The 26,228-nt window shown below is 46.4% G+C and overlaps 1 protein-coding gene across 2 annotated transcripts in view; it reads right to left on the bottom strand.

Moving 5' to 3' along the window:
* The window catches only part of CADPS (calcium dependent secretion activator), a 206,163-nt gene extending 188,490 nt beyond the window's left edge, over positions 1–17,673 (bottom strand). For both annotated transcript variants that reach the window (XM_041425708.1, XM_041425710.1), the window contains exon 1: positions 17,593–17,673. In XM_041425708.1, coding sequence (XP_041281642.1) covers positions 17,593–17,658 — 66 coding nt within the window. In that variant the 5' untranslated portion in view covers positions 17,659–17,673. The remainder of the gene's footprint in view (positions 1–17,592) is intronic.
* Positions 17,674–26,228: the final 8,555 nt, after the last annotated feature.

Genomic DNA, 26,228 nt, shown 5'->3' with positions numbered 1-26,228 from the left:
GAGGGAAGTGTCCTTGCACAGTCCAAAGGACCTCTTTGTCTCTTTGTAGGGAGGTGAAGGAGAAGTAAATGGTGTTTCTACTTCAAGAGGAGCACCTTTCTCCCACCTCTCCTCAGTTTTTCTCTTCCCTTTCTTCTCTCTTTTGCCACAGGAGTTTTCCAGCACGGGCTGGTGATGCCCCTCAGCAGGGCAGCCACAAACATGCAGAAAACAGGTCCATGTAAAGCCAATGTATTTACACCCGTGCACATGCTTCTGGCAAACAGCTCATAAATTGGGCTGACATAAATGATGGAGTATGAGAAATAAAGCTCTTTCCTGCTGTGACATTTTAAAACAATTCAGCAGGCTTTTCACACCAGGAAAAGCTGGGGCTGTGTGTGCAGCGAGGAGTGAACGTGCTGCAGCTCTATGTGTGGCTCCAGAGGCAGAAAATTACTCTGCAGTGATGCAAGTGACTGCTTCATTCCTGATATCCCTGAAACAAGGACACAAACTGGACCAGCAAGGGTTTCACAAGGACACCATTCTCTCCTGGATGTGGGTGCCAAGGCTCTGTAAGGATGAAGGGCAGCAAAGGACCCAAAAGACATCAGGCATCACTGGGCCACAGTGAGTACCAGAATCACTAAGTCATTCTTGCTGGCCAGACCAAACTCTCACAGCACAGTAAAAGGTAATTTAAGAAATGGATCTGAATTTGGAGGCAACACTAATTTCTGGATACTGAGACTCTGAATAAGCTTGCTAAGGAAAGCAAGGCTGCCACAGGATCTGCTGCAAGTGGTTTAAGAGACCTGCTGGGAGATGACAGTTTAGCATCCAGACATTCCAGAAACCAAAGCTACAGAGACTTCAGGTCAAAGGCACAATTCTCACCTGGCTGATGCCAAACTTCCCCCAGTATTCAAGAGCAGCAGCTATTCCCCTGCTACCTTCTCCTGAGAGCAAACCACAGAGGGCAGTTGGAAGAACCTCATGGTTGCCAAGTACAACATTAAGGTTTTGGACACAGGAATTTAAGGCAAAATCCTCACAAGCCTTTTTTCACGTCTTACATGGGACACAGTACTTGGACCAGTTTGCTGTCACTGTATGCACGATTTTACTCATTTTAGCAGCAGCAGCACTCACTCCTAGGTTTTCTGGTGGTAGGCACCAGCACCCTGTGCACCAGGAGGATACCAGGGAAGGAATAATGCATTTTCTAAAGAACGTCAGAGAGCCAAATAATCTCATCAGCTCTGGGGAATCTCAGCATCTGAAGTCGTAGCAGCTGAGGAGAGACAGTGTCACAAAGCTGCTGCTACATGAATGACAGAGCCATTTAAAAGCAGAGTACGTTTTATTTCTTCTCTTCCCAAAATGCCACTGTCAATCCCAACACACTAGAATGAGAAAGCTTTGTTTTCACTGGAATGTTCCACCAGTAACCACTGGCTTCCTGCAGCAGAAGCAAAATAAACCAGATCTTATCCCCAATGAAAAAAGTCACTTTTTGGTACCAACAAGCCACTGCTTTCCCTCACCTCAATGTCCCAGCTCACATAGGTAATTTATATCTAAATTACTTCAAAAGCGGTGCCTGTTTTCACAGCACAATTAATGCAGCAGCAGGTAACAGCCAACACACAACTCCTGCCAAAACAAATGTGCTGGTTTCATCTTGGGACCTTTTCCTCTGCTGATAGAGCTGAATATTGCTCCACTAGCATCAACAGGGGCAAAATAAATCACAGATTAAAAACTGACAGCAACAAACCAAAACACTGTGGTCCTGCTGCAATAGTTGATAAATCCTATTTAGGTATCAAATAAGCTCTAAAGGAGAGGGTAAAGGAAGCCAGCAGGGTATGGAATAAAATTTGGCAGCTGTAATTCTGCTGCCAGAAAGGCAGTGGGGCAGGACCATGTCTGGATGGCATTGATTGCAGCAGCAGCTTCAAGGCACTCAGGGCATCCTGTACTACTACAGAGAGCAAGCAGCTCTCCCTCACTCTCTCTTTGTGCAGTTGATTTTAGGAAGGGAAGAAACTGGGGATCATTAATGTGCCACAACTCCGAAACACTTTCCCTGTGTAGGCAAGAAACTGCTCCCATCACAAAAAGTATAATTTCAGCGTGCATGTGCCTGAATGCACAAGGTAAGAACTAAAAATAGAGGTACCCTATTTCCATGCATCAAGTCAGCAGGTACAGAAAGAGCATAAATCGTGATTCAGCAGCAGCCCGCATGATGCAGGAGGTTGTTTCTTTGCCTCTGCCTCCCTGTTTGTAGCCCTTTTCACCTCTGCTGAGTTACCAAGGCCCAGCAACTCCCAAGTGCAATGCCCAGATCTGCCTTGCAAAAAGAGCCCCAGCCCACGGGGCCCAGGGAGATCTGCCAGCCACGGGGACTCACTGGCTGCTTGACTCCCTTGGGAAGGGGGTGATGTGAGGTGGCTGCAAATGCTCTTCACACAAGGTCCAGAACACAGACAGTTACAGAGTTTTTCTGTCTACAGAAGTTTTTCTAGTTCAGAGTCTACATGCTAACATAATTATTTTTTAAAATAAGATGTATAATTTGCATTTTTGCTATTTTGTCATTAAGATTCTGTGTCATACCTACAAAGTGTGATACATTCAAACTGGGTACAAAGAGGTGCACAATGTACAATTACAGTGTATGGCTAAAATTTTTGGTGCAAAGTAGTACTGTGACCCCATAAACACCTCTGAAAAATTGCAGAAGACAACACCAAGGACATTTTTTGAATCCCGAGATTTGTTACATAAACAGTTACGACCTTGTACCCATGGTTTCAACAGGGACAAGTTAGCTTTTTTGCTGATTCCTACCTCCAATTTTTTCATTAAATTGTTTGTTTGAGAAGTCAGAATACAAGAAAAAGAGAATGAAGAGTAGGAATTTCATTTACATTTCATAAAACCATAGCTAATCTCTTCAAGCAGAAATTGAAAAAAAAATTCAGTATTCCCACTGCTCAGGCTCTGCCATTCATCCTTTCAAACACAGCAAAATCTCCCAAGCATCCAGGTGAGCAAATCCCTCCTCTAGACCCTGAAATCCTGGGACTAAATATATCTTTGAAGGGCTTCCTTGCACAGCTGTGACTTACCCCCACACCATTCCTAGACAGTGTAACTAACCAAGAACAATTAAAGTGCTCAAGGATTTCAACTTAATTTCAGAATGTATTAAAATCCTTTCTGCTCTCACCTTGACATACTTTGAAGTCTGGATGATTTGCATTTTGATGTCTAATTGAAATGAGGATTTCTGCCTGACAGGCCTTAATCTTCTCAAAAGCATGGTTGTTCCTCTCTCCCCAAAGCAAATATTTATCACAAGTTTCACCTTGAATATAGGTCACAGCATTGCAAAGCAAGTAATCAGAGCTGTAAAAAAAACCCCAAAAAAACCCCAAAAACCCCAACAAATTACAATGAAGAATCTGTCTAGGTAAAAAAAAAAAAAAAACCAAATTCAAAAGGCACATCCATTCCCCTGAGTCACTGCAAGGAAAGATTATTACCACTAGAATGAGGGTTATACAGCAAATGAAACAACTGGCTAAAGAAAAAAATAAAAGAAATCACTTATAAGTGTCATATTTCATCATTAAATTTTAATAGGAAAACTACTGTGATTTGCTTAGTCTGAATATATATGCAATGTAAAGAGACCCTCTGACATCACTGAGGCATAACACCAAAGATAAATGGAGATGGTTTGCCACACTGCTGGAGCAGCTGTAACTCCCTCCCAAACCTGCAGCACCCAAACAGCAAGGCAGCTGCTCCTGGCTGGCCACTGGCTCTTATGCCTTTGGCTGAGAGGAAAGAATCAGAGGTCTCACTCTTCTCCTGAATGTGTGGGCTTTAACAGAGGGCAGCTGAGCTGCTACACGAGTTGAAATGCCCATGTCCTGCTAGTCACAGTTGGTTGTCCCTGAAGCCTGAGCCTTCACCAGAGCACAAACATCTGAAGGCCGCGTTGTGCATCGAAAGCGCCCCAAGCAAGGACAGCCAGAGCACATCCATATGCAAACCCAGAGAGCCCATCTGGAGCAGAGTCTCGCTCCACAGACTCCCAGCAATGAAAAACTAGGCTCAGGAGTCCAGACTGCCTCCCTTTTATACAGCAGTTGGGTTTTGAGAGCAGTAAGAATGAAGGTTTTCTTGTTCTGCTTCTGCATTACACTGCAATTCTCCCTCCTGAAGGAGGGCAGCACGCGTGACAAGCTCAGGAAATGTCAGAGGAGCAGGCTGCAGGCAAGCCAGGCACTGCCCTGCCTATGGAAATGGCAGGCAGCCTGCTGTCCACCTGCCCATACACAAACAGCAGGAAAGGGTGCACGGCTGTTGTGCACAGAGCTGTTAAGATCTATATGAAGCCCCATGTGTGTAAATGAAACATCGGCTCCTTCTATCACCAAATGTGTACAAGTTGTAAGTATGAATTATGCAAGACTATTAACTGTCTTATTTTAAGAGGGAGCAGCTGCAAAAGCTGCTTGGAGGACACAGCAAGTCACGGAAGGGGCAGCCCCTGGTGCTCAGTGTCTGAGTGTGTCTGAGCTACAGCACAGCTACTTTCACCGAGCCCCAGTGCTCCCCCAGACCTGCATCCTGCACCAAGCAATTCACTCAGCATCTCACAAGCTCTGTCTTCCAGTGCTCTATGGAGGAAGGAGTAATATTTTCACCACCTTGAGAAAGATCTGGATAATTGTGTGAGTCTGTGAAGAAGTGAGCAGAGAGCTGAGCCTGTAACCTGGCTCAAACTCAAGTCCCAGTCAGTGCCCAAACTGCCAAGCTCTGCCTTTGCTTTCACCTTTCACGAGGAACCTGAAACAGCAAACTCCCGCTGAGACCAAGGAGCTCCAGGCAGTTCCAGTTCAGTAATTCTCTTGTTGGCTAATGAACCCTCACACTCAGCCAGAGCCCACAGATGAGGATGCCAGCCCAGAGTAACGCTGCACAGCCCATGGCACAAGTGCCACCATGTCGGAGGCTGAGACCAGCCGCAGGCAGGGACACTGAATGCTGGCTGGCAGCACAGAGCACTCACCCGAACTCAGCCCCAACCCACAGAGCACTGCAGGCTACTGAGCTCAACCCTCCCTGAGCAGACACTGTGCTCAGCAGACATGCTAAAGTTGCTGATAGCAAGCTCCGGCCATAAATTACCTACAGGGTGAGAAGGTACAATTTTGATACAATTTTACATAAAACATTAATTCCTCTGGTCAGTATGAATGCTGGCAGGGCTGTACACAGCAAATAAGCATGTGGGAACATAAGAAGTGCTGAAAGGGGAGGCACAGATGGGTATTAAGACCAGTTTCATTCATTGTATATATCACGGACTTGGAAGAACAAACATCAAACACCGTGATTACATTTACTGATGATTCAGATTTGTGTGGGCTCCTCAATAGACAAGAGGAGGGCAATAAAGTCCTGGACAACTGTGAGCAAGCAAGCACCCCAGGGGATAATTAAATTAATCTGAGCCATGGAAATGCCACACAACAAGGCTAAAACATAAAGCAAACAACTTTATAAAGGACTTTGCACTCAAGAAACTATAGGAGACAAACACAGGCTACTGCTTGTTCCCAGTGACCCACCAGGGTGCCAGGTGCTGCACAAGCCCATCAGGTGAAAACTGGTACAAGATACACATGAAGCTCTAAAAAAAGCAATCTCAGTGATTACAGTTGTGCCCCGAGCCCAAGAGACTGTGGCTTTAGAGAAGGGCCTTGTCACAAGGGCACCACTGGTGACACAACAGCTCTGGAGCCACCCTGACAAAATAAATCCATGCAGGGGATCCCCGGCCACAGCACCTGCCTCTCACCTGGCTTACCAACTCCCAGTCCCTATTAGCAGCTGTTCCCCAGACTTTTGACCATTGCTCCCCATTTGGAAATCATGTACTTGCCCCTAACTGCCGGGGCAGCCTCACCGCGTTAAACAGCTCTGTTTGATGCAGGACAGCTGCCTCAGAGGCACTGAGGGAGCTTCCCTGAGCCACCCTGGCCAGCAAAGGGATCGCTGGCAGGGTATCACAGCAGGCACAGAGCCCCCCTCCAGGAGACAGGTCCCAAGAGCACGTCAGAATGAGACTGGGGAACACAAAGCATCTGGAGCAGCAACACAGGCAAGGACATGAGAGAAGTCAGAAGTGGCAGAGCTGTCCAAAGCCCTGAAGGCATGAAGATGCTAAATTTGATGAGGTTGAGGAAGGGAGCCAAAGGAGGAATAAATAGAGCTAATGAGAACACAAGGCATGAGCATTCAAAAACCTTTAACACACTACAAACAGCAATAAAAAGGCAATTAGAATTCCGAGATGCATGGAGGGTAATTGCATGCACTATAAATAGATGGTGGGAAGACTGTCCTGCTCAGCAGGATCTGATTCATTTTTGGGGTGACTTCTGTGCAGAAAGGAATATTTTGGCCTGCAACAGAAGCTGAGAAAAGGGAGTTTACGGAGAGATGAAATTACAGGAAGAATTTCTATCACTCACATCCTGCTGCATGAAATATGTACCAAGCAGGAGCTATGCCACAGAGGCTTCAGAGGTCATAGTTTGAGGAACTCCAAATAAAAGTTCAGCAGCAGGGATGCCATGCAGCCTTAGAAGGAAACATCCATTTTATACCAGCCAGAACAGGAGTCCAGGCACTTCAGTGGCTTTCACTACTGATGGAAAAATCTAACAATGCCCATGGAGACCCCATCCTGCTCAGTTCATAACCTTTGCACAAGCACATGCACTTGTAACAGCACTTAAAAACAAGCAAAATCAGAAGTTTAAAAGTGTAATTCCAGTGTCAAATTCACTTCCTCCATCCTCCATCCTGCCACTGGCATATTGCTTCTGTTCCCTACCTGTGCCTCAGGCATGCTCCACCACTCTGCTCTGCTCATACTCCCATCCCCAGGCTGGCATAGCCCTTGAGGGGATGCCCGTGGCTCAGCCATGCACACTCATGTATCTGGTACAAGCAGCCAGCTCACAGTTTAAAAAACAGGCACTCTGATGCCATTCCTGCCCAACCTTCCCTCCCTACACCAGTTAGGCTGGAACAAGTGCAACAACTGCCCTTCTCCCTGCTGGGCATGTGGCTCAGGCTGTGCGGGAATGTGTTATGAGAGATTCTGGGAAAGAAGTGGCCCTTGGAGTAGATAAAACCCATGACAGTCTTTGCAGAATTACAAGCAACATCTTTGAGTGTAGAAGGTACCATTGAAGACCAGGAGCCCATAAACAAATAGAAATCATACCAGACAGAGCCTTGACTAACGTAATCCACCACTGCATGATCAGCTCAAGTCTTTTCAGGATACCAGCTCTCTCTTGAAAAAGCTAGAGGCTAGAAGAGTATTATTCCCCATCATCTCTGCATAGCCCTGGGCATATCTGATGCAGAGCAAATGGGAGATGGAAAAGGAAAACACAGCCACACCTGAGAACTACCAGCAATCCCTCCTCCCTGCCCCAGCTCCTTCACAGGTACCCTTCCAGAGGAGGAAAGTTCACAGACTAAAGCACCAAACACCTGATAAAGAGAGGAGGCAAAGGTGAAACTTCCTAAATCCAAACTCCCTCATGCCCTTCCCAGCTCCCTGTTCTTTCCCATCGCAGAGTATCGGCATCAATTCACGTTGGGAGCTGCTCTGCCCTCGAGAATGACTGAGCACACACAAAATCTCTGCAGTCCTAACTCCAGCTAGCTCTTTGCTATGCACCAAAAACCAACCCCATGCAGCTCAGAACATCCCCAGACAACAGCAGCAGATGGCTTCTGCATAGAGGTCTCACTGGCAGAGGGCAGAGTCAGGGTGGGAGGCACAGTGCTGGTTTTTGCAGCGTGCACAGGTCTTGCAGCCTGGCCTGTGGCTGAAGAAGTGCTGGTTGTGGCCTTCCTTCCCCCTTGCACTGTCACCACGCAGGTAGCAAGGCAGCTGGCTCCTGCTGCGTCACCCCATTAGCTTCCTCCTGAGGCAGAGACGAGTCTGTCATCTCTGCTTGCAAGAAGAATGGGAGCAGTCTGGAAGGAAGGAAGGAAGGAAGGAAGGAAGGAAGGAAGGAAGGAAGGAAGGAAGGAAGGAAGGAAGGAAGGTGGTGACAATAAAAGCAAACTCGTCACATGCAACATGCAAAGCATTCGTACCCTCTTGCTGAATTAGGAAAAAGTATTTGGCATCTAAGAAGAAAATTATGTTTTGTTTGATGTTTTGCTTATGTGATACCCACATCACCTTCCAGCTGCCTAAATTCTCTGCTGCTGAGGTGTGGGAGGAGCTGACCCCCCTGCAACAGCACATCAGGCAAAGTGAAACCACTTCCTTGCAACAACTACAGTCCCTACAAAAACTGCAGAAACTACAGCATCAGCAACAGTCCAACAGAATTTCTGGATGACTGCAACTAATGGTTCCCAAATCATGCCATATTTTCTGTGTCTAAAACATAACTAAATGCTCCTTCCTTCCCAGCCCACACCCATCAGACAGGAACAGGGACACCTGAGGAGAGCACTGAGTGGAACACAGGTTGCATCTGGCTGGCTGCTCACGGAGCAGCTTCTCTCTTTCACAGCCACTTGTACCATCCACACGTCAAGGCTGGCCAAAGCAAGCCCAGAAATTTCTTCCCAAAGTGTCTCTGCAGTATTTAGGTTCACTTGGCCAACTGGCTGGACAGGGCTCCCTCAAATCACTTCTTGGGATAAGAGTTAATTTCCAAGCAAAGAACCAGCTGGAAATGGGATGGGTGGGTGCCTTTTTGTACAACCAACATCACTGAGCACGGAGCTGTATTTAGGCGTACTGGTCTATTTTCCCCTCTAACAGCCAAGTCCCTTTATCTCACCAGGATGCCAGAAGCCAGGCACCTTGTCCTCTCCAGTGCCAACCAGATTCTGTATGTTGGCTGTGACACTCCAGGCTCTGAAATGACCCTCATGCACACACCACGTCCCTACCAGCAAAGGCAAATCACTGTCCCTCTCTGAGGGGCTCTGAGGAAAGCATGGGGCTGCTCCCCTGCGACGTGGAGGTGGGGAAAAACATCTGGGTTGTGCAGCAACCCACATGTTGGGGTGCTGAAAGCAGTAAAACCCTTCAACAGGATTGAAGCCTTCTGCACCTCAGGTCAACACCAACTTAGCATCACGTGCCTTGGTAACTTAAATTCCCCAGGAAAGGGAGAATGGCATCCCAGAGGAGCCAGCCAGCCCTGCAAACCTCATCGATTGAAAGCACACTGCGACAGGCATCAGTGGCTGCTACAAAGTTACAGAATCTGCAAACTCCCACTGCCATCCTCTCCAGCTCAGTGGGTTCTCAGGATCAAATGCAAATGCTAGAAATCAAATTCAAATGCTAGAGCAGACACTGCTCTTTACAAGGCAACCTGTGAGACTGTTTCAAGAGGACAATTATTAACAAATAGCGTCTTCTATCAGTAGCTCCTCAAGATGTGTGCCGGGAAAACAGCATTTCCTCCCTATTACTGTCCTCCCCTGTGCAAGACAGGAAACTGGGAGCCAAACCACCCTCTTTTATCCCTGCTTCAAGAGACTGAACTGAGCCTGTGCACACTGCAGTGCTGCAGCTGCTCTGGATACGAGGCCTCTTTCTCCTGCAGAAGTGCCTCAGGCAACAACAACACCCTAAACAAGTACTTCTTTTCCACTGCCAGAAAGTTTATTGAATTATTTCCCTCCAAAATTCTTCACCTGGCTGAAGATATGCAGCAAGTGATAGACTTGCAGGGACAGGGTCACTCTGCTCCATGCTTGTACAGGATCAGATCCAGTTCATAAATGCTAAACCTAAATCATCAAGTGTAGATCTAAATCCCACCCCAAAAAGGGAGCAGAATGTGGTCTGCAGAGGGTTTACAGACAAAGCTAGATTTGAAGATTCTTCATTTCAGAAAGTCTGAAAGCACCCTGCCCTTGTGTGAATGTCACCCTAATTTAGCACACGAGATCACAAATGGGCAGTGCTGGACCATCAGCCCATCAACCCTGTTTGTCAGGGTATTACACAAATGCACTGTGGCATCAGCCCAAAGTCCTACCAAAGTCAGTGAGGTTCCTTCAAGATGTGCACATTGCATTGCCAATCCCCAAAGATAAACACCACAGCTCAGTCACTAAAAAACATGACTAAATCTAGATTTCATTAAGTTTCTTCATCAAATATTAACATTTAGGTATGGGGAGACACTACTAAAAGTCCAAGCTCCCAACCTTACTGTGAAGCAGACAGACAGGTTTTGAACTATGACAATTACAAACACAGCACGACTTACCCCAAGATGAATAAATATTTGCATGACACTTTGACTCAGGTGTTTAAATTCTAGAAAATGTCTGACTTTATCAGCCTGAATCACAGACAAACAATACCAAATATTATCACTAAAAGCACCTTTTCAAACAACAATTTCAAAAGGTTAACATCAAACACTCAGCAACTGCACTTTATGTCCTGTTTTAAAAATGAAGCCCACACAATTCAGAGGAAAACCTGATGGAAGTAATCCAAATATCCTGTACCCACAAATAACTTCTTCCTAAGCAAGTGCCAGGCTAGGGTGCTCTGTGTATTTTTGTCAGTACCTCCAAGGTAATGACACAGGGCAACTCCCCAGGAACCTTCCATCCCTCACATCTCCTCTCACCACCCTCATAAAGAGGCAGCTGGACCCTACTCCTGGACCTTGGAGCATGCCCTCCAAGAAGGGTAGCCCAATTCTGACCCACTGGCCACCTGCATAAGGAGCATCCAAGGTGAGGGGACAATTCTCATTGTCCTGCCATGCCTGCAGCATGCTCTAAAAGAGCTGGGCAGGAAGGTGGCACCTTCCCTTGGATCTCACCCTGTTCTATTTCCAGGAAGGGAAGACCTTTGAGGGGCCATCCATCAAACCCCAGCCACCCTCCTGGGTAACAAATGGAGAAGAGCTGCTCATCACCAGGGAAAGTCCCTTTCCTGTTTTAAGGGAACTCTACTGTTTTAATTAGTCTTAATGATCAAAGACACATTAAAATATCTGATTTCTACAGATCATTTTGGGGGTGTAACCCTGGTACTGCTGAAGCCACTAGCTGGATTCACATCAACACTCTCCAAGCAACGGCTTTATTGATCATACTGTATTGATTGGTCTTAACATGCTGATCAAGTTTACATCATGAAACAGAAATAGGATGTTTACCTTGTACCACTCTGGACTACAGCACTGGCACTAGCTCTGGGGTTTGTATATATACACTACTATTAGCAGAGCTGTGATGACTGTGCTGCTACTGCTAAATAAACTAAAAACAAATTAAATATTTCTCTAGCTAACAAAAAATTGCATAGGGAGATGACTTGCCGACCACTTTCCACATAGGTAAATGGAGAACAAGTGACTCACCATTCAGCAGAAAAAATTACAAGTTGTGCAAGAGGCAAAGTGCTTCAGGGAGAGTGTCTAGACTATGCAAAGCAAGGCTATAAATTACACCTTTTGAAACAATGGGCTGTAGCAGGGCTCGGAGCTGCATGATCAGATAAGTCTTCTCCACTCTTAGTTAGTAGCATCTCTGGCCCAAGAGTTGCCACCCACAAAAATTGAAATGTCAGGCTATGGATCAGGAACTGCAAAGTTTTACAACAGCCAAAGACCAAGCTCACAGCCTATTTAATTACCCACTTCACAATCCAATAAACTGCAAGTATATAAATAGCCAAAGTATGACAAATATTTAATATCTCCTAGAATTAAATTAAGATAAGGCACTGGCAAAATAAATTATAAGTGTTTTAACTGAAAACAACTGTTTTCTGCAGATTCCAGACAACTTGAGTACAGTAATCACATTCTGCACTCCACACTGCTAAGCAGTACAGATGTGCCAGACATTCCGTGCCATGATGATGCTCTGCAAGCAGGCTCACCTTCACTTCAGGGTTGGCACAGAGCTGGGCACAGCCCCAGCCAAGAGTCCAGCCACACACACAGCTCTCATTTGATGTTGGCAGTGGCCTGTGCACACATTGAGCCATCTAAGTGGTGAAGCCAGCCCCTAACTACTCTTCCAGGTTTGTATAGGCATAGCACTAATAATTATCCTGAAAGCTTTGCTGCAACTACAGAGCTGTGTATGAGGTACAGCTCATGCTTGAGAGCTGCCTGGACATTGCAGCTACTTCTTAAACAGCACTAGACAGCAACTGAGGGACAGACAGAAAACAAGCAGAGTATTGTCTTTACCTCTCCTGCCCTGCAGAGCTGAGAAAACCAAAATTCTCCAAGGGTTTCTTGGGACCAGCAGAGCAGAATCTGACCACAAAAACAAATTTCTTCAGCAGAAAACTACTAAAACAAGCCCCAACACCACCTGAGTTCAGTCTGTCCCAGAAGAACAATGTGCTGGTGCTTTTATGAGAGAACTTGTGTAAGTGTGGCATGAGAGTAACAATCCAACCCATGATAAGGAAGATGTGGTTATTTGGAAAGCTGCACTAGCTTTCCTATGTCCTAACCGTTGTAGCATCTGTGTGCCTGCTGAAATGGCAGGAATTCAGTATTTTAAGATGCATTGTAACCAATTGACAGTTTCTGACCCCTCACACCTCTTCTGCATTAAGCACTGTGCTTAAATCAATCACCATTCAGCAAAGCACAAGCTTAAGCGCTTTGCTGATTTTGACTGAGAATTTTGCTAATGCACCTGACGTCATCCCACAGGCTTACACAGGGACCCAAATCATGAGCCACTTCTCCCACGAGTAGCCCTGGTAATCTGCAACAAATCTGGAACTTTTTTCATCCTGCATTTATCCCACTGGGAACTGATTTACTCTCCTGCCTGCCTTGTTCTGCAGGAAGCAAAACAGACAATGGCAACCACAGCTGCAACAATGTCTGACCCAATGTGCTCTCCACATTTTATCTCCTAAAAAGTTCTTCCTGCTCCCCCTTTCCCAAGTGTTTTCAATTTATGCTGTTTTGAAGGAGCAAACACCAATTCCAGGGCTGTGCTGTGCCTTTTGACTGCCATGCTGCAGAGATTTTTAGCAAGAGGTACTACCCACATCCAAGGATGCTTGGTTTGCATCACTACAGACACACACCTTGTCCAACATCCCTAGATGCTGGCTGAGCTGTCTTCCCAAAGGCTTCAGACAGCTGGAATCAAGTGGGAAGAGGCACCAAGCATGGCTGGTCGTCTCAACTCTACTTCCAACAAACCAGCATGATCTAGAGAAAAGACCACACACATCCTGGGCACACAATTACCAAGCTCAGTGCCATCTGCAGTAATAAAACACGTTGTTCTGAGAGCCATGGAGCTGGCACAGCCACTTTCCTCCTGAGCTGCATCATAAGGCCAGAGCCTTCCATATCCAGCAATATTGTAAGCTCTGATGGGAGGTTTTTCCTCCACATTCAGTTGGTCTCTTGCTCAGATTCCCCAGTGTCTAGTAATGGCTGCCCACACACTGCACCTTCCTCCCATCTGGGGTAGAAGATAAAAATAAAATCTCCCTATTTTCACCAAGCCTTACAGGGATAAGTATCTTGCAGACCATTGTCTGCATCTCAAATGTGCCTGGAATTCAGTGGTGGCTTAAAAAAGAAATGTAAGTGGGAAGTAAAGATAACACAGGCAGGTATCTAATAAGCCTTTTTTCTTTTTCCTTAGGAAATACTGCTAGTGAGATGTAAATAGAAGAACTTACAGGTAGACATCACAGATGTGTAGTTACTCAAGTGGAGCCTTACCCCATAAACATCAAAATAAACCCAAAGCAGAGGTGTAGACCTGAGCACACTCATGTAAAAACCAGTTTTTTCTCTGTTGCTGAAATTTCTGGGGTGTCAGGATCAGAAAAATACCAGTTCTGAGTGGCATCTGCTTAAATTCATCTGAAAATCTGAAACACAGAGTTTACTGCTGGTGTAAACAAGCAGTGCTGTCATGCCCACATGCAGTAAGTACTCAGCTACGCCATCCATTCACACGTTACCGCTGCGCTCTTTGCTCTCATATACATTCTAATTTTTCAAACAGCAGGTAATTACCTTTGTGGTGCAACAGCACCTTAACTACACAGTTCCCTTTATTTCACGGTGGTTCATGGGTGCATTTTCCAGCTCCGGAGCACTACACGTGTGTGTGTGGCTGCACAACTGGTGCCCGCTGTGCCGGTGTGTTCCCAGCCCCTGGGGCACCAGCCAGCTCTGACACAGCAGCACTGCAGGATCAGGGAGGGAGGATTACACACCTCAGGGGAGGCACACAGGGATCTACAGCCCAGGCAAGAATTTCAGTGCTGCGGCCACAACAAAATCAACACTTTCTTATCTGAGAAAATTACAATGAAGGTGAAATTACCAGAAGCTGTCTGTGCTCTGGGAGCCTGGCAGGGGCTGACTGCGACACAGTCCATCTCAACTGTGGTCCTCCAGCTGTGGTGGGGGTGGGCTGGCTGTTATCAGATAACCCAGACAGGAAACCACTCTGCAGGGCAACAGCTTCACTGCCTCACCTGCAAAGCCATGGTCACCTGCCTGGGCTGTGCTCAGGATCACAGCATTGCCCATTCTACAAGGGAGAGCTGTGAGCCAGGTGAGCCAAACCTCATCCTTCTCCTTCCAGCACTGGGTGGAACCTGCTGAGCAGAGCTGGGGACAGGTCCCCAGCACTCACTGCTGCACAGCTCTGCCCAGACACCTCTGTGATGGCACCTCCCTGACATGGGTGTGGGGCCTGAGCAGCCTGGCATGAAGCCAGGTCCCCTCACCTGGGTAAGGCCCCAGTGGCTCCCAGACACCCTGTGGCACACATGGGCAGTGACTGCAGTGGGCAGATGGGCAGGGTCAGGCCCTGGCATCTCCAGGGCCCTGCACGTGCACTGGATCAAGCAGCAGCCTCTTTGTCCAGCACCACTGGGAAAGGAGGGAGCATGGTCCTGCACACCAGCATGGAGATGGCAAAAACCAGTACTTGGGGATATTCTGCTCCCTGTTTCTTCAAGGATGAAACAACTCTCTGGCAAACTGCAGACTGTGAGGGTGGAGAGGCAAATGGCACATGGGAAAGGAAGCAGTTTATCCCTCCTCTACCGATGAGCAAACTGATCCAAGAGCCCCCACTAGAGCAGGACCAAAATCCAGTTTTCTTTCACCTTTCTCCTAAGAAGCAAAATGCATTTGCTCCACTCTAGTGATTCGTGAGCACATGACACTTTCATCACTACTGAAAACCCAACCAATACACTGCAACTGAAGCTAGATGCTCAAGAGGGATCAAATCCCTCTGGTCTCCCTCCAGCCAGAGAAGGAAGGGACTTTCTCAGAGGGATGTGTTATGAAAGCAAACCAGAGGAGCACATGAAGTTCACCAGCAAACTCCAGGCTCTGGTAGTCCTTTAATTTAATTCAACAGGAGTTGTGGCAAAAAAAAAAAAAAAAAAAAAAAAAAAAGGCAAGGATCTACTCGCAGCATGACAACTGAATATAGGGATATAGAGAAAACAAACAAACAAAAAAAAACAGCATTAATTCACCTTTTAAAGGGTAAATTCAAATTGACATGTGTTATCAATATGACTTGTGTTATCATTTGACATGTGTTATCAAATTTAGCTTTCTCAATTCCATTTCACTGCTAAGTTTGAGGGAAGAGGGTCAGCCCCCAAGACACACCTATTTCAGCTATGTTAATAAGCCAGAAATGTTTCCCTATGTTCTTCATTTTATAGAGAATGGATTATTTCCTTCCAAGATCCTGTGTAACTTCCACAAAGCCCTGAATATTACTGCCATTTTGTAATTTTTCTCATTACTCCTAATTTCTTTGTTTCACCTGCACTTAATTCCTCACCTTTCCTCTCCCTTCACTTGTCCTTTCATAGTGCACTATTTTGATTTCAGGGACTATAAACTGTCCTTCCCAGCCACTCTTCTCTGAACTGCTAAGATGCTTCATACTCCTTTGAATAAACTACTTGTCAATTTCAGTTCACTTTTATGTGAGAAACAAGACTTAGTTGGTTTTATTTCAGTGAAACTAACAACAATGTAAGTTTCATCTTCAGTTCACTTTTATGTGAGAAACAGTTGCAGGACTTACTTTGTTTTATTTCAGTGAAACTAACTAATAATAATGTAAGTTTCATCATCTTTCTCTAACACAAAGAAGTTGCACGGCAAACAAAAGCCAAAACGACTTTGTAAATTCACAATCTGACGAAAAGCATTGTAGGCAAAAAGGACAGACAAAAGAAACTCCAAACCTGGCTATAATTTCAGCTATGTACTTTGCTCAGCAAACAAAAGCAGATCATTCAAGCTTCCAGCAACAGATTGTCCTATATTGCCTTTAAACTACATGATACAGTACAGATACACTTTCCTACCTCCGTATGTTGCAATGACTAATAATAGTCCTGTGGTGTAGCAGAACTGAATGTCGTTTGCATCAATACATCCAGGAGTCTGCCTGAATTGTAAAGGTCATTTGTGAACACAGAACAGTACCAAGGCTAAAACTGCAGTCTAAGAAACTCATCCGAAAATGGTGACAAAAAATCAGCCAGCTGTTTCAGAGAGCTACATTACATCACAGACTGAACTCTGGCTGCCACAGGGAAATAGTTGGCTACTTTTGACTGAAAGATGCCTGTGTCCAGATCCAGAAGAAACTTAATTTCTGCCCTGGCCCATGAGCTTGTGCCTCAGAGGAGAAACAAGCTCCAAGACAGCTCCTGGAGATAGGGAGCCCAGGTGAAGCGCTCCTGCCTGGAGCAGCACACGGCCCTGCTGTGGTGACACTGTGGGAGGACGAGTCAGGACTGTGGCAAAGACTTCATTGCAAACCTCTGCTGATGCATTTCCTGGGAAGCTGGTCTTGGGGAGCTTGCCAAACAGAAACACTCACAAGAAGTTGAAACGAGACTCAGCAACTCCCCAAGTCAGCGCCAGCACTCCCAGTTAAGCAAACTTTGCAGTAAGCATGGAGTTGTGGAGTCCCTTTGCAGGAGGCAACAGCACGTGCCTGGTGCTTTCCAGCAATATAACCCATTTCTCTCCTTTCGACAACCTTTACATGGCCAACATCCCAAACTTCCCGAACCCCGACGTTGCGTAACTAAAAGCAACGATGTATGTCACCGCGCCGGCTGTGTGTGGGAGACCATGTCGGGGAGCAGCACGGAGGGTGACAAGGGGTCAGGGGGCTCCCCCGAGCCCCCAGGCAGGGCTGCTGCCAGCGAAGCGCACCACGTGGGCCCAAGGTGCCCTGTGCCGGGAGTGCCCTTGGGGTGCCCGGGGAGCTGCAGGCCCGGGGAGCAGCAGGAGCGGCGAGGAGCGGGCAGGGATGCGGACAGAGGGGTACCCAGAGGAGCGTGCACAGGGGCAACTCAACAGCGGGTGGGTGAGAAGGGGGCAGGCGGGTGGGTGGATGGCAGGGGCAGGCATGGAGCAGCCAAAGGTGGGTGGGTGATGGAGAGGAGAGGCAGAGCCTGGCCGGCAGGGCAGGGCAGCGCACGGCCGGTACCTTCTGCTGCCGGCGGGCCATGTCGGTGGGCTGCTTGGCGTTGAAGGGGTAGGCGATGCAGCGCATGACGAAGACGTAGAGCTGCAGCTTCTTCTTCCTCTCCTCCTCCTCCCGCTGCAGCCGCTCCAGCTCATCCTTCTCCTTCTCGCTGGCCACCGAGGGGCTGGGGCTGGCGGGCCGAGCCGCGCTGCTGCCGCGCCCGCCGGGCTGCAGCCCCCCCGCTGGCCGCGGTGCTGCACGCGCGGGGCGAGGGGAGCGAGCGGCGAGCGGGCCCCGCGCATGCCCGGTGGGGGCTTCTCCGCCGCCATGGCCGCGGGGGTCCGGGAGGCGAGGGGTGACGGCCCGGCGGGAGCGTGTGGCCGCGGTGTCCGCACAACCACACACAGGCACCGCGGTGTTCTCAGTGTCCCCACAGCCCCACACAGGCACCGCGGTGTCCTCAGTGTCCCCACAACCCCACACAGGCACCCCGGTGTCCTCAGTGTCCCCACAGCCCCACACAGGCACCGCGGTGTCCTCAGTGTCCCCACAGCCACACACAGGCACCGCGGTGTCCTCAGTGTCCCCACAACCCCACACAGGCACCCCGGTGTCCTCAGTGTCCCCACAGCCCCACACAGGAGCTGCTGTGTCCCCACAGTACCCACTGTCTTTCCGAACCTCCGCAACCACACACAGACACTGCTGTGTCCTCAATCTCCCCACGGACACCAATGCCCCTGCTGTGGGGGCCCCCTGGTGCCCCCACCCCACAGCCCCACACAGGAGCTGCTGTGTCCCCACAGTACCCACTGTCTTTCCGAACCTCCACAACCACACTCAGACACTGCTGTGTCCTCAATGTCCCCACGGACACCAATGTCCCTGCTGTGCCCCTGGTGCCCCCATAGCCCCACACTGTGTCCCCACAGCATCCTGAGCCACACGAATCCCCGCAGACCTGAGGCTCGCAGCATTTGTTTTCCACCAAGCAGCGCTTCTTGCACCTCAGTGCAGCTAAAAGTCTTAATTGAAAAGTGATATTGCTGGTAAAGGTTTCATCCAAGTCGCTAATTATTACATGTGTAATGATATCGTGGTGTTCTGCTTTGAAGATTACCTGGGGCAAGCTGAGAACTTCAGGAGCCTCTCTGAGGGATGAGTCAGTGAAGACATTGTATGCTCAATGGTTTAGTTTTTGGTGATTTTCAGATCTGATTGAGACTTCATTTACATGCATTTGTGTATTTGTGGTCGGTGGGTGTTTTCAAGGTTTTGTTTTTCTACTCAATTAGCAGTACTTATTTTCTAAATGGCAAAATACCTGTCACCTGTTAATTCATGCTAATAAATATTTAGGGAGAATAGATAAACATTGGCTCATGGTGGTGGGGCTGTGAGAATAGCTTGCGGGAGAGGAGATAGGCACTGCTTCTCACTATGTGTTCCAGAGTTTTCACAACAGCTGGGCTTTCTGATCTTCTTGCCTACTTCTAATTAAAAGCTCAGAGTAGCAGATGAGTCTGGAAAAACTTCTGGGTCCTACATTTCCAAAAGCCATAAGAAGTGGTGGAAAAATTGGTGTAGAGAGTGAAAAATGGCTTTCCCCATTTCCATCAGCCTTATCTACTAAAGCTGTGGCATTCTGCACATCACCTTGCCATGGTGTGTGTCCGGCCAGCAATGTGGCAAGACCTAGGGATGACAAACTCTCCATGGGGAAGAGCAAAATTGTAAATTTCCTCCAAACGAGGTTTTCTGTGTGCTTCCCATTGAAAGGAGCTGTCCAAGCTGAAGTTAGGAAAAGACTTTTCAGCCCCGCTCAGCCTTTCTCAGTATCATTTCATGCCTCCCTATTTATTTTTCCCAGACCAACAACTAGAAGTACCATGATATCATTGCTGTAGTGCAAATAACCCTGCTCACCCAAGGTGTGTGGTTGTGCTGCTAGGGGACAGGTCATACAGCACCTGCTAGTGCTGTTTGGTCCCTAACATTGCTAATGCAAGGATAACTACCACAAGGGTGATGGGATGTCTCAAAAGTCTCTTCCTCAACAAAGTTCTCTTATTTTTTCAGTTGTCTTTTAGTTTGGCATTTCTTTCCTTCTTTCTTTTTTTTTTTTTTTTTTTTTTGGCTTTTTTTTTTTTTTTTTTTTTTGGCTTTTTTTTTTTTTTTTTTTTTTGTTTATGCCATTTTTACAAAACCCACTACAAAAAAAAAAAAAAAAACCAAAAAAACACATCTTGTCCTGAGTCCAGTTGTGCCAATGCAGAAAAAATTGAATAAACTACATCAGTGCCTATGATGGTATTATCTATAGGTGATACACAACAGAGGAGAAAGCAGAAGTCTTTGGGATTTTCAATAAAGAATTGTCATTTATTGTATAGGAGAATGGAAAAAAAATCTGTGACATGAGGCTGCAGGTGCTCTCTCTCATAGCTGAGGAGGCATATGTTCAGGAGCTGCAGCCCTCTGTCTTCCCTCTCCTGGACAAAACAGCAACAAAGCTCTGTCAGATGATGATCAGGGGAAAATTGGAGCATTTTTTATGAAAGATTTTCTGTGGTGATTGCTCTGATTGTTGTGGTAACTCTGCAGAGGTGGATTCACTAGAGGAAAGCAGCTGGGGATTACAGAAATAACTTTTGCTGGTAGGAACATCACAGACATTGAGTATCTGACTATAAAGACAAATTGACTTCTCTGACAGATTGTCAGAAAAGATTCCTTAAATTAATTGATGTTAGATTGATACATATAACCACCAAAAAAAATGCAAAAATGCATGTTCTTTTTTAAGAGCCTTCAGAATTATATTTGTCCTTTAGTGGGTGAGATTTGGCTCACTAGAGAACTTTGAACTTGGTTATGTTATGAAAGGCCTGACTGAATATCAAGGTATGGTTCATGTGGAAGTTTTGCTGGTCCAGAGAAGCAGGGACACATCACAGTCAATGTGATCGACACTTTATTTCCTTAATTCACACATCCACATTTTCACAGTGACTGTGTTTGAATGTACAGTTACAACATTCATGCTTTTTACTGAGTAAAGGAAAGAGCCAGGTCAAAAATTCTCAGGCCTCTGGCTTTCTCTTTCCAAATGCCATATTTGTCCAGAGAGATGTATGCAGCTTCCTCAAAACATCTCTCACTTGCAGTTGTTTGCATTTTTTTGCAAGGCAGTGTCTGGAAGGCATTGTGCAGGAAGGGAAGCGGTAGAGTGATCATGAAAATTATGTGTGGCTAACTTCCAGTGGTATTATTTCACGGTGGGTACTTGTGTAATTACCCATCATGAGTGGGTAAATGTAGATAAATAGGAGCATTAGCTAAATAATTTTTGATGTTATATTGGTTTTTATTGCTATTTTCCCAGGATGCTTAAAACAAAGGCTCTTTCCATTAAAAGGATGGTTAATGTTGGATGGCTAAGTTTGTTTTCAAGATGAAACACAGCTGCAAAACCCATGGTCCTTTCTAGCTTATCACTTTGGAACAGGCTCCAGGAGGTTTTAAAAATCTGCCCCTACATATTTGTTCCCAGCATCATGAGTTAATTGCATCTGCTAAAACACTTTCCAGAATAATTACTAAATGAGATCCAAAGTACCTGCATTACCAGCTCTCTTGCAAGTTCCGGTAAGGGGCAATACTCACCGTGTGGGAATAATCCACCTCCCTGCCTGTTTACACTACAAACAAGAAGCAGCAAATACACCGATCCCTGCCTAGAGCGAAATGCCTGCCTAGAGCGAAATGCTTCCCACCTCTCACGGCTGGAGCCACTGCAGCTGAGTAAAGGAGATTCCTAGTGACCTCATGTATCTGAAACAGAGTTGGATGAAGAATAGCTAAAGTAAAATTGTGAAATTGTGAAATGTTTCAAATTTCTTTCCATTTCATACAGTGTCAGAGGGAAGAACCTGCTGACATTAGACAAATCATTACTGTAGCGATTGTATCTCTCTCCAGTTTTTTCCATTAGACAGAGGAAATCAGTGTAGATAATGACTTGTGGAAATTACTGTAAAGAAAAGCACAGCTGAAGCAGAGGCCTTGGCTTTGGGAAGAGACTTCCTGTGTACATGGTGCTGGGTGCAGTGGCACTGCCTGTGTAAGAAAGCAGGCAGGACCCAAGGTTTGGGAGAAACCCTCAGAAAGAGTGAACTCCACTTAAAGCAGCCATTTGGGAGAGCTTAACAGAATATCTCCCTCAGGGAGGCTCACATTTGCATGAAAACCAAACAAACCCACACTCTTCTTATTAATCCTGGTTAAAGGCCTAAACCAGAATATTTATGAAAGCTGGAAGCAATTAGCGCCTTTGTAAAATCTATGTGCACTGATGGCAAGGAGTTGCGGGGACTGCCTAGAAGAGAAAAGAGAGAGTAAGGCCCATCTCTTGTACTGTTTAGCCTCCTCTGAGTTCCCCTATGGCCATGGAATATGATAGAATCCTTAGGGCAGAAAGGACCAACCATTAACCCAACACCACCATATTCACCACTGGATCATGTCCCCAAGGGCTACATCCAGACTCTTTTTGAACACTTCCAGTGATAGTGATTCCACCACTTCCTTAGGCAGCCTATTCAAATGCCTGACTGTGCTTTCAGTGAAGAAATTTTTCCTTAATATCGACTCAACCTCCTCTGGCAAAACATGAGGTCATTTGCAGAAGTCATTTGCAAATCCCTTGCACTGAACACGAGATTCGGAAGCAAAGTGAGAGTGCAGACTCTGGTGCTGGGGCACTTGCTGCTTCTCCCTGCACCCACTAGCTCCTATCCCTATTCCAGCTCAGATGGTGCTGTTTTAATGAGCCTGAGATGACATGCCTTATATATGCAGTATTCTGGGTATAGATCAGAAAACACATCTGGAGGAGTGTACAGAGACCCCAGCTAGGATTCAACTTAATTTGAGACTGACTGCAGAGCAGCCTGATTTTTGACAGGGCTGCCCAGTGCCAGCCCCTCAGCAACCACAGGGTGCCAGCTGGCTGCTACTCTTGGTGTTTATAAAAGTCCAGCATCAGAGATCATTTGATCTTCTGGCAGTTACCTACTACAAATTTGGCCCTTTGGTAATATTGCCATCAAAACATGAAAAAAGTTTTTGCTTGGTTGTACCTTTTGCTTTAGAAAAAAAAATTTGCAATACAATTCTGAGTTCTGTAGAGTATCAGGTGAAAATGAAAGGGAAAAAAGAGGAAAAGGAGGTGGCAAAGACTCTGCTTAAAAATATCTTATAGCTCATAAAGATGAGAAATTTCAGCAGCAACTGAAAAAGAAAGCAGAGGAGCTGCTGAGGGCCAGCCTGTCTTAGGCTGTGCAACAGGTAGTGCCAAGTGAATGGTACCTTCTCCTGAGGACTTGCTGTCACATCTTTGGGCACATGCTGTGAGGGGCTAGACAGTTTGCACCTTGCAGCAAGGCACTTTAAAGAACTGGATAATGGGAGAGTGTGAGTGGGCAGGTTCGACCAGCACATCCTTTGATTCAGGCATGAATAGAGTCTGGCTACAGAGTGCCACTGGAAAACACTGCCTCCTGGTAATAACACTCATTTACAGAGTGGAAATAGAAATCCTGGTGTGTCCTAGGCTCCATTTGTTTCACTGTTTCCTAAAATAGCAGAGGAAGCAATCCTTGTTTCTTGGTAACAGGGTTATATAGATTTCTCAGTCTCCCAAACAGAGTGGCTTAAACTGTTGCTCTTTTCACCTGTTCCTGCACACTCAGCTAATATTTACTTTGGGATCCTGGCTGCACCAGAGCTGTGTCAGGAGCGAAGCTGGGGCCAGCCAGAGCTGCTGGCCTTACTTAATCCTTGGCATCAGGGAAGTGTGGGATGGGGAGGGAGGCACCGTGGGACACCCAGCTGCTGCAGCTGGTGCAAGAGCTGGGGTGCCACTGCTTCAGTTCAGCATTTCTCTTATTAGTGCTCAGCCTGCTCCTTGCCCTGCACAGAGAGAATTTAGAGCGAGTTTCCTTTCTTCAGTAAACTTCCACCTGAAAGGGAAAATTCCAGCCAGCTGAGGGTCAGTCTCTCATGGTGGGAACACTTGTCTGTGTCCTGTGCAGTGGTAGCTGCCCACTGGGGACTGGCAGGGCATTGAAGAGATGGAGTTACCCTCTCTATCTGCACTGCTGGAAAACTGCAGTTTGCAATAAGATAACCTCCTGATCTATTTCTGGATAGTGTATTTGAAGATGTTTTGGAAAGGGTTTTCAGTCCCTTGAAAAAGTCTGTTGTGCCATCATTCTGTCTCTTCTCCCTCCTTTGCAGGTGCCAGGTTCTGCTCTCCAGACCTGACTAGCATCTGCAGGAAAATGAGACTTCCCACAGCATCCAGGCTCTGGAGTCAGAAATAGCCCTGTGTGCTGAGGTAGGAGTACTTATTCCACCCTGTAACTGGATTTAGATATGCCACAGTTGCAGCTGTGTGGGGGGTGCTGTTGGCTGGGTTTGAAGCAGCCCTGGCCTCCACAGGCAATATTGCTGCCTCTCAAGCCTCTCCCTCCCACAGTCCTTCTTCGGGAAGGAGACAGCCAGCACATTGGCTTTGGTGCCTTCTGTGCCTGGAGGCTGATGCTCATAATGATCCACATGATGGGTTTCTTCCAGGCACCTATCACTGCTCAGGGGCACTGCGAGAGCAAATACTGCAGGGAGAGAAGGGGGGATGTACTGAAAGAGATATGTCAGGGAAGGGACAGAGGGGGAAATGTTGATTGCCTTCTTTGATAACACAAAGCAGGAGATGGGGAAATTTAATAGTGATAGGAAACATACTGCCTGCTCTGTGCTCCCTGCTCTCCTCCATGGGCCTGGGCAGATGCTTGCCACTGAGGATGCACTTGGTCCTGACACCAGTTTTGGTCTTTTCAGCTTTCTCCTAGGGTTTATTATAGCAGGTGTGAAAAAAATAACAACAAATTAGCCTGACCCGGCAGGCCCTGAAAGAGACCAGACCCTCTCCATGTCTGCAGCTACTCAGCAAAATCCACAAGTGAGCTGTTTATTTCCACTTTCTGGCCAGACTGGCAGCATCACATCCGTGTCAGGTTCAGCACTGAAATCCTTTTCCAAACCCTATTGAGAGGATTGTAGCAATATTTTGCTGCCCAATCAGCACTGGCTTCCAGCTTTCAAGGCGTCTATAATTAAAAATGACTGAGTCTTATTGCAGATAGGAGGACCATGGGCAATTTATCAAATGCACCCTATTCTGCTCGCCCAGAGCCTGGAAATAATTGCAGCTGATCTATTCCAGCATGCACAGGGCTCCTACAAAACCTGGGCTGGATTGCTGCTGCCAGTCAGTGCCTGATTGCCATCCCTGGGGTCACTACAACTCAAGGGGCATCTATTTAGTTATTTTTAAGTTTTTTTGTGTGTGTTTTTCAACCAGTCCTCATATTTCAGGAAAATCTGAACCTCCCATACCCAGGGAAAGGAGCAATTGATTTGTAGCAATTATACTCTAGCTGTGTGATTACATCACTGAATATACAGTACTCCTACTGCTAAGTAAATAACTCTGAATTTCTATTAGGCTTTTAAGTATCTTTGTTCTGGAAGATCTGATTTTACCGGTCTTCAACATATCACTAATAACTTACAGCTAGTGTTATTTCTTGGTAATTTTGAACCCTTGAATTTCCTTTCACATAAACCACTTCGATTTACAGAAGTGACTAGATGGGCTTCCTCTGGGGCCATGAATCTCCCTTTTTATTAAACATCCCAATCATGACAAATACCTCAGACTCACCATTTTAAAATAAATGCATTATCAGTACTGCAAAATCTGTGTGAATTAATATGTAATATCAGTAAGTAGGGCGCTTGAGCAGTATTTTGGGCACAGAATAAATATTTAATGATTTCTGTTCCAAATTTAGTGTGAAAGTGATTTAAATGCACAGCATGCTCCCTGCTTACATATCAACAATTTGACACAAATACCAGCCAGCTGTTCATTGCTTCCTGGGGACACTGCTTGGGTGTGGCCAAGTGTCCTCACCAGTGGCACAGCTGTGGCTCACAATACTCAGAAATTCCTCTGCTATTGATTCAGCAAAGGACTGGCTCCGACTTGGTAAGCTGCCTTGATGCTGTTCATAAGGACTTTGCTGCTGCCATTGGGATAGGGTGAAATAACATCCAGCCCATTGCGTGTCCCCTCTGGAAGCTTGGCCAGGGCTGGCAGGAGCAAATGAGATTGCAGAGATAGGGACTGGGGGATTTACTCAAACTGAAAACTCACAGACCTAGAAAGGGGTTGTTTCTGCCATGATTCTTTTGGAAATGATGGTGATAATCTTGACACTCAAAGACCAATTGGAAAGAGAAGCCTTGTGTCCCCTCCTGAGCTGTTCAGGAATTGCTGGGTTTGGTTGACTTTTCTCCAAGACATTTCTCTGGCCACTCCAAAGGATCATTTTTTAATTATTCACCAGGACAATGCCACTCTAAGGTTCCCTGGGAGATTCTTCATGGGTTCACCTCGGTAAGTTTTAGGCTCCCACAAATTCATAGAGGTTGAAAGCTGCTTTTAGCCAATTCATCATCAATTTTGGGGGGGGAAAAAAAGAAAAAAAAATTTATCTGGATGCAATAAATAAAAATAAAGAAACTCA

The sequence above is a fragment of the Onychostruthus taczanowskii genome, unplaced genomic scaffold (genome assembly GCF_017590055.1).
Source record: "Onychostruthus taczanowskii isolate IOZ18803 unplaced genomic scaffold, ASM1759005v1 scaffold9, whole genome shotgun sequence".
In the NCBI taxonomy this organism is placed as follows: domain Eukaryota; kingdom Metazoa; phylum Chordata; class Aves; order Passeriformes; family Passeridae; genus Onychostruthus; species Onychostruthus taczanowskii.
The sequence above is the reverse complement of the archived record's forward strand: the minus strand, read 5'-3'. Positions and strand labels throughout refer to the sequence as shown.